At 44.1% G+C, this 16,328-nt stretch overlaps 1 protein-coding gene across 24 annotated transcripts in view; it reads left to right on the top strand.

The window, feature by feature from the left end:
* Positions 1-16,328, top strand: part of PUM1 (pumilio RNA binding family member 1) — an 897,051-nt gene that overhangs the window by 260,438 nt on the left and 620,285 nt on the right. For all 24 annotated transcript variants that reach the window (XM_085645644.1, XM_085645641.1, XM_085645638.1 and 21 more), the window contains one exon: positions 16,106-16,281. In XM_085645644.1, the coding sequence (XP_085501770.1) occupies positions 16,106-16,281 (176 nt within the window). The remainder of the gene's footprint in view (positions 1-16,105; positions 16,282-16,328) is intronic.

Raw genomic sequence — 16,328 nt, 5'->3', positions numbered from 1 at the left:
TTGGGAGGATTATCATACTGTCCCAAATACAGACAATGACCCTGATTTGTATCCCCCCCCAGACCCTCCCCACCTGACAATAACATTGGGTACATTGAGCTCCTTAACAGGGCTGCTCAATATCATGGGGTGGAGCTCCATAAAGAGCCTTTAGAAGAGGATTTCCTCTTTGAAACATTTACTTCTTCTCAAAGAGCCACTCATACCTTACTAATGCTAAAAGGTATGTTAAAACACACACATGAAGTATTTATAGATCCTGTACCGGCAAGAATAATTACACCTAGGGTGGACAAAAAATATAAACCCGCACCCACCTACCCTGTTTACATTAGAGACCAGCTGCCCTTAGACTCTCTTGTAGTCTCAAACGCTCACAAGAGAGCTAACTCACAGACCACAGGTGAGGCTCCTCCTTCTGATAAGGAGTCCAAGCTTATTGATGCCTCGAGCAAAAGAGTGGCTTCACAGGCAGCAAATCATTAGTGTATTGCCAACGGTCAAGCTCAGCAAGCTCGTTACGATAGGGCTCATTACGATGAGTTAGAAAAACTCATAGAATATTTACCTAATGAACATAAATCTAAGCCTACTGACCTTATCCAGGAAGGTAAACTTATCACTAATACATCAGGTGTGCCCTAGACGCAGACACAGCAGCTTGTGCAGTGAACACCAGTATACTCTTACGCAGGCATGCTTGGTTGAGAATATCCGGCTTCAAGCCAGAGGTGCAAACCTCCATCCTCAACCAATCATTCGACAAGGAGCATCTCTTTGGCCCATCGGTTTATAACTCGCTGGAAAATATGAAAAAAGGCACGGAGGTCGCCAAGTCCATGCGGGCTTTACTGTTACCTGCCAATAGGGGTTCCATTCGCCGCTCCTTTTGCAGGGGCGATTCCAAAACTGTATCCACCGAAAATCACTCCTCCTCTTACAAGGGCAACAACCAATCCCCCTCTTAAAGAGGTTATTTCAGAGGAGGTTAAAGAGGAAACCACACTAAAGGAAGAGGCAGAGTCAACTCCACACGCACTTCCCCCGCAAACAGTGACTTCCTTCCACTACCCCGATTATTCCACCCCTGTCAGGGGACGCGTCTCTCAATTCCTACCTGTCTGGAATTCAATCACCTCAGAAAAGTGGGTACAACAAATTATCCAATATGGTTACTGCCTGGAGCTTACAGCCACTCCCCCAAATATTCTTCCAAGATCACATGCAATGTCACCAGAGCATCTTATACTTCTAAGACATGAGGTTCAAGACAGCTCTCTCAGGCCTATACTAGACCTCAGAGAACTAAATCTGTACATTCAGTCGGACCACTTGCACATGGTTACACTCCAACAGGTGCTCCCACTCCTTCAGCAAGGCGACTCTGTCCACTCGGGACTTAAAGGACTCCTACTTCCATATTCCCATTCACCCTGTTCACCAGAAATACCTCAGGTTTGTGGTAGACGGCCAACATTATAAATTCAAAGTTCTCCCATTTGGAGTAACTACTGCTCTCAGGGTTTTTACGAAATGCCTGGCAGTAGTCGCTGCTCATCCAAGAAGACAGCACATTCATGTTTTCCTTTACTTAGATGACTGGCTAATAAAAGCCAGCTCGCAGCAAAGCTGCCTTCGCCACACTCAAACAGCCCAACTGCTTCACGACCTTCGGTTCACTGTAAACCTTACCAAGTCTCATCTCCAACCATCCAACACAAGTGCATCTAGGAGCTACAATAGATACTCATAGCTCTAGCGTGTCCCAACCCAGTCAGAATCCGCAGCATGCAGACTCTAATCTCTGTTTCAGCCTCAACACTCGTAACCAGCTTGAGTGTTCATGCAATTGCTAGGAATGATGGAGTTTTGCATTTTAATAGTTCCTTACGCAAGACTCAAAATGCGTTCCCTACAGGAATGCTTAGCACGTCAGTGGAACCAGGCTTAGTCAGTTATCAGATCTAGTGTTGGTGGAAGGCCACACCCATCACACTCTGCAGTGGTGGAACATACAAAACCTTTCCAAGAGGCGGTCATTCGTCAACCTGGTTCCACAGATAGTGCTAACAGCAGACTCATCGGTCACTGGTTGGGAAGCTCATCTCCATAAACCTACAATTCAGGGCATGTGGACTCTGCAACAAAAACAGCTCTTCTCACTCAGAACCATGGAGGGATAAGACATCCAAATCCCAGTCATCTCAACCTTGCGATCTGGCACCTGAAATCTTAGAGTTTGGCTATCCTAATCTACCGCGAAACTGCATGAATATCATCAGAGGCTAGGTGCCCTACCACAAGAGCATGCTATGCCTCAAAGTGGAAGCGGTTTGTGATTTACTGTAACAACAATAAAATCAATCCACTCGACGCTACAATACAAAACATCATTTGCTACCTATTACATCTACAGCGCTCCAATTTAGTGTACACATCCATGTGCTTACATATTGCTGCAATATCTGCTAAACAGACATTATTCTACTTGTGATTCAATAAACCTGATTTATGCCATAAAATGCCAGTGTGGATTTCTCTACATAGGCAAAACTGAGAGGAAGATAAAAACCTGAATCTCAGAACATAAGAGTACGATTCGAAATGCCAATATGAAAAGCAGTCTAGCGACTACATTTAAACATTCTATATCAACTAAAATTTCAGGTTATTGAGAAAATGGCCCGACCCCTGGCAGAAACTTAACCAAAACACTTTTACAGAGGGAGATCTTATGGATTAGGAGGTTAAACACTCAAGATCCCTACGGGATCAATTATAAAGTAGACTTAGGATGTTTTCTATAGTCTGATATACAGCGCATTGTTGAAGGCATGTCGACCTATCACATGATAAATGTTCACTGTATCATGAATAAATTAGTGCCTTTCACTTTCTTCTTTACACTTTCTTAAACTTTCACTATCCTCAACACTTTTTTCAGCATCTCTTTACACATTCATAACAGCGCGGTATTTTATTTATCTTTTTCCATTTAGTATTCGGCTTTCTTTAGTTTTTTTATAGCAAGGACTTCCCGAGATATCGTTTTCTTCCACAGCTATTTAGATTTCTTGTTGATGTTCGTTGTGTTTCCCCTTTCCAATATGGCGGATGTGCAGTTACGTGGATCACATCATTCAGTCCGTTTATTTTTATTTTGTTAGCGCAGCTCCCTTGTATGGTAGACGCGGAAGAGGTTTCTATACTGATACAGGAGGACCTGTCTGGTTCAGTGTCGTTACTAATCGTTTAACCCCTTCCCCGCTCATGACGGAACCGCTCCGTCATGAGCCACGGTTGCCGTGTGCTCATGACGGAGCGGTTCCGTCATGCCACGACCGTTGGCGGCCGCTCCGCCCACACGGCGCTGTTTTCCTGCCTGTGCGTGGGGACAACGCAACTGGGCGGAGTCATGATAGAACCGCTCCGTCATGAGCACAGCTCAACCGTGGCTTATGACGGAGTGGCTCCGTCATGAGCACAGCGCCACCGCGCTGCCCCCCCGCACCCCCCAGCGCTGCGGCGGAATTCCTGCCGCAGCGAAGGGGTTAAGCTGAAGGGTTCGGCGAAAGGTGAGCGTGTGACTATTTTGTAATCCATCGGTTTGAAGAGTATTTTGTTTAGTGACGGGGACGGTAACTCGTTTCTCTTATTTTTGTCCTTTTTTACAGTAATCAAGATTTTGACCGTGATCCCACCAGACAGTATCAGTATATGTGTATCGGCTTTAGATAGAAGGTTAGTCCTTTGGCTATACTCATATTGACATTCAGTTACGTTACGGTTTTCATAGTACTTTAAAGTCACGGATGTGCATTTTTCTATTTTTTCACAGAAAGTTCAATTACATAGCATTCAGGTATCGCCTTTGTTTTGCGTTTTTTATGACTTTTTCATATACGTTAAGCGCATACTAGCACACAGGGTGATTGGTTTCTACAGGGTTTCATTTCAATAAATCATCATGTCATGGTATTCTATGATTCACATTATTGAGCATTTTGTTCATCTACTAAAACCAATGTCTTTTTTCAAATGGATATGATGTTGTTGATAATAGAAGTTTCCGGCACTGACATGTTAAAATGTTTGTATTATCTATATTTGTTTCTAGATCATTCTCCCTGAAGAAGGGCCGCAGAAAGGCCCGAAATGCATTGGGCAAGCATGGATCTGATCAACAACAGATCTATGTATTATTGTCAATGAATATGGCATAATTATGATTTAAACAATGATTAAAATGTCATTTCATTTTTGAGATGTTTATCAAATATCGTTTTTCAATAGAGAATTATAATATGGTAAATTGATGATCTATTGCGATTATTTCATAGAATTGTTAGCATTAGCCCTAAGGGTAGGTTGCTCCGAAGCAAGATTCTTTCTACTTGCATGATTTCTCACTAACCATAGAAGAACCATTTTTACAAATGCACCAAAACAAAGTGGTTCTTAGGACTAACCCCAAATTTTTACCTAAAGTTATTTATGCCTTTCGCATTAACCAGTCTTTTGAGTTGCCTTTCTTCCCTCAACCAGATTCTGTGGCAGAACGTGCTCTTCACACCTTAGATGTCAAAATAGCATTACTATACTACATTGAAAGGGTAAAACCTTTCTAGAAAACCAAGCAACTTTTTGTTGCTCTTGCTTCACCACATAAAGGCAATCCAATATCAAAATCACGTATTGCAAGATTGATAGTTAAGTGCATTCAAATATACTATACAAAAGCAAAACGCACATTGACCGTGCCCCCCCAGAGCGCACTCTACACGCAAACTGGAGGCTTCTATGGCATTCTTAGGAAATATACCCATAGATGACATCTGCAAAGCTGCAACATGGTCTACACCACACACATTCACAAAACACAATTGTGTAGATGCGTTAGTGAGACAGCAAGCTAGTGTGGGCCAGGCTGCTTTACGTACACTATTTCAGACCACAGCTACAGGTTAGCCACCGCTTTGGGAGATAACTGCTATGTAGTCAATGCACAGCATATGATCTACAGCCCATATGCCTCGAACGGAAAATGCTACTTACCCAGTATGCATCTGTTCTTGGCATATAGAGCTATAGAGTCCTATGAGCCCACCCGCCTCCCCGGGTACCTTTACCTGTTGCAGTAACATCTCACTTAGATACAATATACATGGACATTTATCTTTATTACTCTTACTAACTCCATCATCACCCTCTGCGGCAAAACAATCTAAAGATGGAGTTGATGCCCATGCGCACTATCACCGAAAGGAGGAGTCACCCAACTCGTGACTGGAAAGACTTCTTCGAACAAAAACAAAGTGAAAACATCCGGACCCAACAATAGATGGCGATTTATGCACAGTATATTACTGTACAGCTCTATATGCCAAGAACAGATGCATACTGGGTAAGTAGCATTTTCCTTTTGCGGCAAGGCCCAACAGCTTTTTTGCGGCATGGCACAGCAGCTTGTTTGCAGCATAGCACAAGGAAGAGGTCCAACCTCAAAGTTCGGGGTCTGCAGCCAGTGACTCACTGATTCTCACGCCCCCCCGCCACCCACCCACCCACACATGCATCATTAGTGGGAGTAAGAATCACCTCCGACAAATGGATACTAATTATCATCTGGCATAGATACTGTATCATACTTATAAAGACCCCAAAAGTGCCACAGAGGCCAAACAGTGGAAGAGAATTATTGCGTCTTCAACAAGAAGTCCAAGAGCTCTTGCAAAAGCAAGCTATAGGGAAAGTACACAAAGAACAAGTCAACTAGGGCGTATACTAATGATTCTTTCTGGTGCCTAAGGCAGATCAGTTCTTGAGACCAGTACTGGAGCTACGATTACTAAACAAATATATAAAATCATAACTCTTCATACCACGGTTGTGAAAGGGGGACTACAAGGCCATTTCAGATTTCTAACGTTCATTCATACACATCCCAATGAATCACCAACGCAAGGAGGTCCTCAGAGTAGTCTGGAACAAGGTACATTAGTGTTACCATTTGGGATGAAATCTGAACAGAGTATATTCACAAAGTGCCTGGTAGTGAACTCATACTTAAGGAGGATTGGGATTTACATAGATCACTCTCTAGAGGGCAGGCTAGTAAAGGAGAGTTCGCAGAAGCAGTGCAGAGTGAAATACAAACAGATGCAAATGCTTCGCCGGCAAGGGTTCTCCATGAATATGGAGAAATAGTCTCTGGTGCCAGACCAGGAGAAACAGTATCTGTATGCATTGCTAAATTCAAAGGAAGCTAAAGCAGTCCCAGTATACAGGAGAACATTCATATCGCAAGAACAGAATTGCTTCTACCAGAGGGGACAGTCTGAAAGTGAGAACTGTAAAACTGATGGGCATGATGGCCTCATGCATGTTGCTCATCTCACCTGCCAGATTGAATATGCATCCCCATACATGAGTGGCTCTCAAGCAAATGGTCACAAGAAACGGAGTTGGGTGGATCTAGTGATTGTCAAACAAGCAGCGCAGAAGCATAGTGCAGGGGTGGAACATAAAGAACATAACAATAGGGAGACTCAGATAATTCCCACACCAGGTGGGGTGCACACATGGGGCACTCGAACATCAGGGGGGCTTGGAACCCTACAGAAGTAGTAAAAAACATAAATGTGTTTGAACTGAAACAGTTTTCCAAGCACTGAAAGCATTCTACCTTCAGATAGGTGGGAAAACGATCAAGACAGACAGTACAACCACTCTGTTTTACCTTGGCAAGCAAGGGGGTGGTGTAAGATTGTACGTACTTTCGAAATTGGTCCCTGAAATCTGACAATGGGCCATTCAAAGACACAGATCTGATGGTGATGCAGTTGCCAGGGGTACGGAATGTAGAAGATGACACGCTAAGCAGGCAATGACCTCCTTACATGAGTGAGAAATAAAAGATCAAGCACTGGTGTGATAGTTTCAAACATAGGTCACACCAAATTTACATTTCTTCGCAGCAGCAGAAAACGCAAAACGTCAAAGCTTTGTATCTAGATACCCACATCTATCAAGAGGGAATGCCCCATCAATAGATTGGTCAAGGAAATTTGTCTACATGTTTCCTACAAATTCACCTGATTCCAGTGGTGTTAAGTGCAATCAATCTTCAATGACACTAATCTTGATAGCACCGCAATGGGCAAGACCGGTGATGCTTTCGGACCTCGCCAAGATGTCACGAAAGGCAGTAATCAATCAAGTAGTATTTATAGAGCGCGGCTTGTCACCTGAGAGGGTATGCAAGCGCTTACTGCAGGTCTCATTCAAAGAGCCAGGTCTTAACCCCTTCCTGAAGTCGGTCATTGAGGTCGAGGTATGGAGGTAGGATACTAAAACTATTAAGCTCACAAGACCGCAAAATGCAGAAGGAACAGATATGCCACTCGGAACAAGTAAGACTCAGACTGGCAGCATAGCTCTCAAGTACTTAGAATTCAGACACTTAGGTCTCCCTAAAAGAAGCATTGAGATCCTGAAGTAAGCCAGGAGGCCTAAACCAATAAAATGTTAATCAATCTAGTGGAACAGGTATGTCTACAAGTGCAGCAGAGAGTTTTCTAGAGACTAGAACAACGGCCACTGTGATATTTAGGTGCCTTAAGTCTTAGATGAAAACCTACCTTATTCATCCATGAAGCACCGGGCGGCTGTTGGCTCATACAGCAGGAGAGAAACAAGAGGAAACTTCTCTACTACACCTACAATGAAAAGATTCCTGGACGGAGTATAGATAATAGCTGCGCCACAGGCAGTACCTGTAACTATATGAAATTTTAAAATGGTGCTCAGCCAGCTAATAAAAGGGCCTTTTGAACTGATTCATAAGGCAAAATGCAAGTATCTGACATAAACTACATATTCTTCATGCCGATCACCTTGCTATGATGAGTCTGAAAGTTGGAAGTACTAACCAGGTTAGGCAGTCTCAGTGAAGTAAAGCGAAGTGACTGATGAAGACAATAATAAACCATAGGATGGTCATAAAAGAGGAGGAAAAGAATCTGAAGTTCGCGACCCCACACAGAAGATTCGGAGTTGCGTCACAAGGGGAAGGGCTTGCTACCAAAAGGCCTTCAATGACACCCACACAAAAAAAAAACCACAAAGATTCTGGACCCGACTACTACATAGATTTTAAGATTTATAAACACCACCTTATTTTCACATTTTGGTCATTAAATTGAATGACACGTGGGACGTACTGCTCGTAGATAACTACAATAACAATTTCCAAAACCCTGAGACAGTACCTCTGCTTTTAGATGATATATTAGAAAACTTTGCAGAGTCCCACCCTAAACCCTTTTACCTAATCTGGGCGGGCGATTTTAATATAAAGCCATGTCCTAGGGCTATGGAGGACTTATGCGGGATTGTAAATCAAAGGGGAGATATAATGTCCCATTTTTACCATGATGTTATGGGGAGGACTCTAAATAGTATCCTAATGAAGTGGCAACTAAAAATACCTAATGTATTAGATGCACAGATGGGGAAATTCCCCCCTACCTTTTTTAGAGCCGATTACTCATTCCAGATTGATTATATAATCTGCTCTGATATCCCCAGCTTAAGTATAACTACTTTCCAGACACTTTGTAATGAACACAGTGATCATGCTATGCTTTCGTGTGTCTTAATATGGCGGGACTCTAAAACACGTAATGACACTTTCGCACCAAAACCAGTCCTTGCTAGTACAAATGGCTTTACTTTCAAATGGGACAAGGTCGATGTGGTCTCGCTTTTTAATAATCTCGTCATGGAAAATCAGGAGTATATTTCAATCTGCCTGGATCCCTCTGCTAGTCAAATTGAGGTTACAAGCGCATTTAGGAAGTTATTACACTTAAACTACAATTGTTACAGCCACTATACACTAGAGAGAGTAACCTGCACAGATGGTTTGACCAGGACTGCTCTGTAGCCTCTGCATTTCTGCGTAAGGCGCTTAATACTCAACCTAGAGCTAAAGCGCGGGTTTGCGAATTGAGAAACTTGTAGACGAGCAAGAGAATGCAGACTGAGAAAGCTTAAATCAGAAGCATGGGATAATTTAAAACAAGCTTCAGCCCTTCGAGACAGCGCCGCCTTCTGGAAGATAAATAAATGCGCCTTTCTTGAAGGATAGTAGTGGGCCGTCTTTAGAGGTACAGACCGATGAGGATACATGGGTAAAGTATTTTCAGGACATTTTTAAAAATATGGGGTCTGCATCCATGGCAGATGCAAGTTTTGATACTAAGGCTTCCACTTACCTTTCATTTAATCTTAAGGAAGTCGAACTTGCTCTGTTACAATCCCCATCCAGGAACGCGCCAGGGCCTGACGGGGTTCCTATGGATATTGTTCTTGCAGATATAACTTTCTGGTCCCCCCTTTTAACTGTGGTTTTTAATTCTATAGCAATACATGGTCCCCCGCCCCTCCTTGAAAAACTGTCATATTTCCCATCTTCAAAACAGGTAATGCTTCCTTGCCTGCCAATTACCGGCCTATCTCCTTGATTGACAGCACAGCCAAATTCATGGGCAGGCTTTTGTTACATATATTGGAAAAGTGGGCAGGAGAGAAGAATATTCTCTCGAAGTGCAGTACGGATTTAGACAGGGGCGGGGTACTGTAGTCTTAATTATGATTTTAGGAAAATATACAATGGTAAAAAAGACTTCATTACATATGGCCTTTATGGACCTCTCAAAGGCCTTTGATTGTGTGGTACATAATAAACTTTGGATAATTTTAAAGGAAATGGGAGTAGATTATCCCATTATAAATTTTATAAGAGAGCTCTACAGGGAAGCCACCGCTATGGTCCGATATGGGAGTCTAGGCGAATGAACCGCCTCATTCAGAATTGAAAGGGGAGTCAGACAAGGTGTGTGCTGGCCCCATTCTTGTTTCCCATATACACTAACAATCTTAATGACACCCTGGCCAATATAGCGAAGGATACTCCAATAGCTTTTGTGGTCCCCTCTCCCTATCCTTGTATATGCGGACGACGCAGTCTTATTGGCAAGGACCCCTCTGGCACTGCAAAACCTTATTACACAATATGCAGCTTTTATGCAAAATTTGGAGTTATATGTAAACAAAACCAAATCATATACTGTGGTAATAGGAGGTCCGCAAAAGAAGATGATGGGTTTATATTTAGAGGAAGCAAAATCGAGCATGTACCACATTTTAATTATTTAGGCATTGTTTTTGATGCAAATCAAAACTGGAAAGAGATGCTGCAAACCCGTGCTAATCTAATGCTCCAAAGTATTAATGCAATTTTTAGATTTGCCAAAAATCTGGGTTGTAAACCAATCCCCGAGATGGTTAAAATTCACCTGGCTAAAACTTTACCAATGACGACATATGGGGCAGCAATCTGGGGGATAATAAATGTAACCTCACTTCAAGTTTTGGAAGATAAATTCATCAAAAGATTGCTGGCAGTTCCACATACTTGTAATAACCTTGTGGCCCATATGGAAGTCGGCATGTCTTTTATTACCAATGCCATAAAATTAGCCCCACTTTAACTCTGGTTATCTGTATGGAAAAGGGATACTGTGAACCTGAATCGGATAATTTTGAAAGACATTATGAATATGACTGATGCCCACAAAGTCCAGTGGCTTTCGTATGTTAGGCAAACCCTAACTTACTTGGGCTTTGCCTATTTATACGACACCCCTACTCTCTGCGTACACTTCCCTAAATCTAGACTGAAGGACATCTATTTACAGAAAGTTACATGAGACAGGTGGGAAAGCCAAAGAGATAAGCAGTCTGTGAAGTTCTATGAGAGCATACTTCAGTTGCCAAATAATACACACTCTTATTTAGGGTGTGTTGAGACTAACCAGCATCGTTTTATTTTGACTAGATTTCGTCTCAATTTTATTCCTTTAATGCTGGGACACCCACACAATTTATATTCGAATAATCTTTTACCACCTTGCCCTTGTAATAACAGAGCGACACAATCAACTGCACATGTATTGTTCTTTTGCCATCTGTACAGCCAAGAAAGGAAGATTTTTATTATTCCCCATTTAAAGACATTTTCCATTCGTAACCCAGCTTCAGCTCTTTCTATTTTATCAACTAGAAACCCCATTTGTCTGTTATGTACTCGCTTCCTTCTCATTGGCCGCTGTGAGATCTCGTAAGGCCTTTAATAATTTATCCATAGTATCCTAAGAGTCACTGTTTTAATCGTTGGTGCTTATTTTAACTCATGAATGCTGCTACTGGTTAAAGGTTATGTATCTGTATTGTTTTTACCTTGCGATTATTATTTGCACTTGTGAGAAAGTGGCTCTGTATATACTGTTCCCAAATAGGTACAGGGTGTACAGAGTACACAGTCCCCAGAGGCTTGGCAGAGGCTAAAGTTAGATATAACCTTACTCTCTAAAGTGGTAGCTTGGTCGAGCAGTAAGGCAGTATCAGAGGACAGTGTAAAGCATTTGTTGTACACACTCAGTCAGCAAATGGTCTCACACACTCTAACTGAACTCTAGGCCAATGGTTTATTAATAACAAATATATGCTTGTTTTATTTTAGAACCAACAATTGGAATTAAAATATACTTTCTCAGAATGAGATTCTTTATATAAATACTTTTGCAATATGCAATTGACTTTTGTAAACAGTTACACGTGGTTGCACTATTTTAAACACAATAATGCATTGAGTTCAATGGAAGTTTAATGTTATTTGCCACAGATTACTTTTAGGATTACTTTTGGAATTCCAGGACTGGATCCTAGATTCAGTCCTGGGTCAGTACTTGGAATCAAGTGATAAAAGTCGACTTAATTACTGTGATGATTTTTAGACAATATTTAGCTCTTTTAAAAGTTGACACTTAGAAAATATTTCATAGAAAACACTCAGTGATTCCCTATGGCAGAAAATTCAAGTTACAGGTATAGTATGTTCTCGTTAATTTTGTAATCCAGTACTGGTTACCCAGACTCAGTACTGGGACCTTTATCCAAAACAGGTAAGTAATTACGTTTTCAGATATTACACGATTTATAAAGAATATTTAAAGATTGCAGAAATTGACACTTTGAAGAAATTTCACAGAAAAACAGTCAATGATTTCCTATGGGAGAAAATTGGGTTACTGGTAAGTACAGTTATACGTATTTTTCAGAGTCAGTGCTGGGCACCAAGATCCAGCGCTGGGAGCTCACCTAAGAGCAGGTGAGTATTTTCGTTTTCGTTACTTGGCTGATTTTTGGTGAATATTTTAAGATTTGAAAAGTCCACACTTAGAAGAAATTTCAGAAAAAGCCAGTCAATGTTACCCTGTTAAGAAAATAGAGTTATCGTTTTAAAGGTAAGTACTCGACTGGCAGAGTTGAGGTTCTGGGCATAGACTCAGTGGTCCCCCAGGGTCAGGTAGGTACAGTTTGTTCACCCTCAGCGACTCTAGGGCGGCCGGGTGCAGAGAGAGTTAGGCCCAATGTTCTCCTATGAGGGATAGGGGGGAGCCTTGGTTGGTGGCTGCTGACTAGCAAGCCACGCGGCTGTGGGAGCTGGGCTCCTGGTCACTTACTCAGGGCAAGTGGGGAAGTAGGTAGGTGTAGAGGTTGCACTGCCAGGGCCACTCGGGCGGCTGGGTGCAGGGTGCTTTTGAGCCTTCGGGCGCTCAATTGATTTCAATGGGAAATCTCCGGTTTAGAAAAAGACTGCAAGCTCGGGGACGAGGATTCTTCAGGTGCCACCACCACTTCGAGAGGTAAGCTGGGTAGTTGGAGGATAGGTAGGTACCCCGGGATTGGGCACAGGGGGCCGCGGGGCGCCGCGTGCATGGGTGCCTTTTGGTGTCGGGAAATCTTACCCTCTGTTGATCGCGGTGGGGGGGGCACCTTGTTCTGAGGCTGCAGGCTTCTTCAGGAGTGTCGAGGGAGGTCCTTGGGTGCCGGACTCGGGGTCACAGTCGCCGTGGGGTCGTCCTCGTGGTCTTTGTTCACTCTGGCACTGGCCAGGCTTGGCTGGTGCAGAGTGTGCTGGGTTCGCGTTCCGGGCCGCTGCCAGGGATTAGAAGTAGGTTTTGAGTAGAGCCTCTACTCATGGGAGTCCCAGGGGCTTAGAGCCAAAAGGTAGCCAGGTCCTCCGGGGTTTGTGAGGTTGCTGGCCACAAGAGATGCCGGGTTGGAGCAGGAGCAGGTTTGAGGGTCGACATGCCAGTAGGGCTGGGGCCAAAGCAGTTGGTTTCTTACTCTTCTTAGCAGCTGCAGGGCAGTTCTTCTTTCTTCTTGCTCTTCTTTGTATTTTGGAATCTGGGGAAGGAAGGTTCAGGGTGCCCCTAAATACTAGATTTAGGGGTGTTACAGGTAGGTGAAGGGCAGGGGCCAATGGGTCCCTGTCCTGGGGTGGGTACACCCCCTATTCTGCTACTCTCCTGTGGGAGGGGGGCAGGAGCCTAGTCCTGATTGGGCAGGGCTTTCTATCTTCAAGATGGCAAGAGCCCGGAGATGTGCTTCACCTCGCCTCCCCCACCTGAGGGGTGGGGTTGGCAGGCTGGCACATCCCCTGTCCTTATTTGGGGTTTCCGGCCAAGCTTCCCGCCAGAGTGTGGGGTTGCAGTAGCCTGGGAAAGCTCACAGAGGCGGCATGCCTTTGAAGCTTCCCCCTGCCCATCCTGGGGGAGGAGATTTAGCACCTCGCCCAGGATGTGCATTGTTGCAGACCCAGGAGAGCAGGGGCTCTCCTACCCAGGTGTCCAGCAACATGTCTGCTGTGTGGCAGCCTAGGCAGCCTCAGAACAGACGTGGATTGTAGGTTTAGGTTTCAAGGGGCCTCTCTAAGATGCCCTCTGTGGTGCTTGGTACATTAAATCCCACACTGGCATCAGTGTGGATTTAATGTGCTGAGCAGTTTGATACCACACTTCTCAGTCTTCAGTGCTGCCATTATGGTGCTGTGGAGTTCGTGTTTGACAAGCTCCCAGCACCATATACTCTTAGATGGCAGCACTGCACTTACAGGACCCAAGAATGGACCTGGGTACTGTAGGGGCACAGGGCTCTTGCCTCTGTGCCCACACCACTGGCATAGGGCACCCAGCTAGAGGGGTGGCTGATGTATGCCAGGGCAGTGTAGGTTGTGGGCATGGCGCACAGGGATGTGTGCCATGTCGACTGTTTTGTCCTGTATCCAGACACTCAGCCTGCAAGAGCAGTGTGTGTGTGTAAGGGTACAGGGCCTCTAAGGATGGCACAATGAGTGCTGCAGCCCTTAGAGGCCTTCCCTGGTCACAAGGCCCTGGGTACCTAGGGTACCATTTACCAGGGGCTGACATGTGGCCAGGGTTTCCCAATTTGGGTTTTGGCTGTTAGGCAGTTTTTAGGGAAGGAACACAGGCCCTGGGCACCTGATTGGCAGGAGCCCAGGGCACAACAAGGAAAAGTGCATCAGCTATCAGGCAAAAAAGGGGGGGTTACTGCAACAGAAACCCACTTTCTTACAGCACTGTAATATTTCTATTGGTTTATTTTTATGATCGTGCCATTCCAGTTATTTGATTGCAATTTGCACTGTTTTTTTAACTTATATTTATCATCTGCATTGAAATCTGTGTAATGTTATGCACCCGAGTGGTGCGCAGTAAAGTTGATGATGATGACTGGCTCTCACCAGGTTCTGTTACCCAGATTCCCTTGCACACCTAAAAAATTGTCAAAAAACCCACATTTTTCTCACATTTCTGTGGTGGAAAGTTCTGGAATCTGCGTGAATCCACAACAGTCCACCCGCCCCACGTTCCCCAAAGTCTTCAGAGAGAAATGGTACCTCACTTGTGTGGGTAGGCCTAGTTAGTGCCCGCGACAGGAAATGGCCCAAAACGCAAGGTGGACACACCACATTTTCACAGTGAAAAATGACCCCTTTTTTGCAAAGTGCCTAGCTGTGGTTTTTGAACCCTAGTTCTGCCGGCACCTAGAGAAACCTAGCAAACCCATACATTTTAGAAAATAGACACCCGGGGGATTGGCAGGGAGGTATGGCTTGCATGGATCCCCCAACGTTTTCTTACCTAGAATCCCCTGCAAACCTCATTTAGCTGAAAAAATCACCTTTTCCACACATTTTTGTGTGGGAAAGTTGTAGCATCACCTGGCTTAAACAAATTTCCTAGCACCCAGCGTTCCCCCGGGTCTCCCGATAAAAATGGTGCCTCACTCGTGTGAGAGGCCCAAGTACCCGTGACAGGCAAGGGGCCAAAACGTATTGAGGTGATATCAAAATTGCCTATCACAAAACAACCTGGTTTTGCAAGGGGTGTCACCTGGGTTTTTGGCCCTGTGCTCAGCGGCCAGCTAGGGAAACCTACCAAACCCACACATTCCTGAAAACTAGACACCCGGGGGATTCCAGGGAGGTATGGCTTGCGTGGATCCCCCAAACATTTTATTACCCAGAGTCCCCTGCAAACCTCATTTAGCTGAGGAAATCACTTTTTCCACACATTTGTGTGGGAAAGTTGTGGCATCACCGGGCTGACACAACTTTCCTACCACCCAGCTTTCCCTCCAGGTCTCCTGATAAAAATGGTGCCTCGCTCGTGTGGGAGGCCCAAGTACCTGTGACAGGCAAGGTTTCTTAGTTACCCATTGCCTACACTACGTGACCTAAAACAACTTCCTGAGCATAGATTGTAGTTGTTAAATTAATTAGCTGCTTGTTTGAGTCATAATTGTATTTCAGTATTAGATATGCTTTATACACTTTGTTGTTCGTCTAAAGTGCTGGAAGCATATGCTCCCTTCCCAGCTCAGATCAGTAAATTCTTATCATTGGTACCTTTTGCACAGTGTTTTGGAGCTTGTGGTGTGTTTTTTGGCCTCCATTGATCTACTAATTGAGTTATAAATTTGAAGGAATTTGTGTATTTTAAGGCACAACCGTAGTATTGAAAGCTAGTGATGCAATTCACCCGACGTTGTCTCTCCTACTGGATAGTGGAGCATCTGCTGCATCAACATGCGTTCGTTTTGAACAAAGTTGACTGCTGTTTTGCGGTTTGTTAATTGCTTTTTTTTTCCTTGGGGGTACTTGTTTGTGTAGATCATTCGGTTTCCCAGCCAATCATGGTTCAAAGACGACATCAGGGGTTCCATGTTAACAGCGAGGTCAACTCGGTGCTGTCTCCACGATCGGAAAGTGGAGGGTTGGGTGTCAGCATGGTGGAGTACGTCTTAAGTTCTTCACCTGGAGACTCCTGTCACCGGAAAGGACGCTTTGTAAGTATAATTCAGAATGGAAGTTCTAGTGATTGACCTGCTGTGGA

This window comes from Triturus cristatus, chromosome 3_1 (genome assembly GCF_964204655.1).
Source record: "Triturus cristatus chromosome 3_1, aTriCri1.1, whole genome shotgun sequence".
NCBI lineage: Eukaryota > Metazoa > Chordata > Amphibia > Caudata > Salamandridae > Triturus > Triturus cristatus.
Note: the sequence above shows the minus strand (reverse complement) of the source record. Positions and strands in the feature narration are given on the sequence as shown.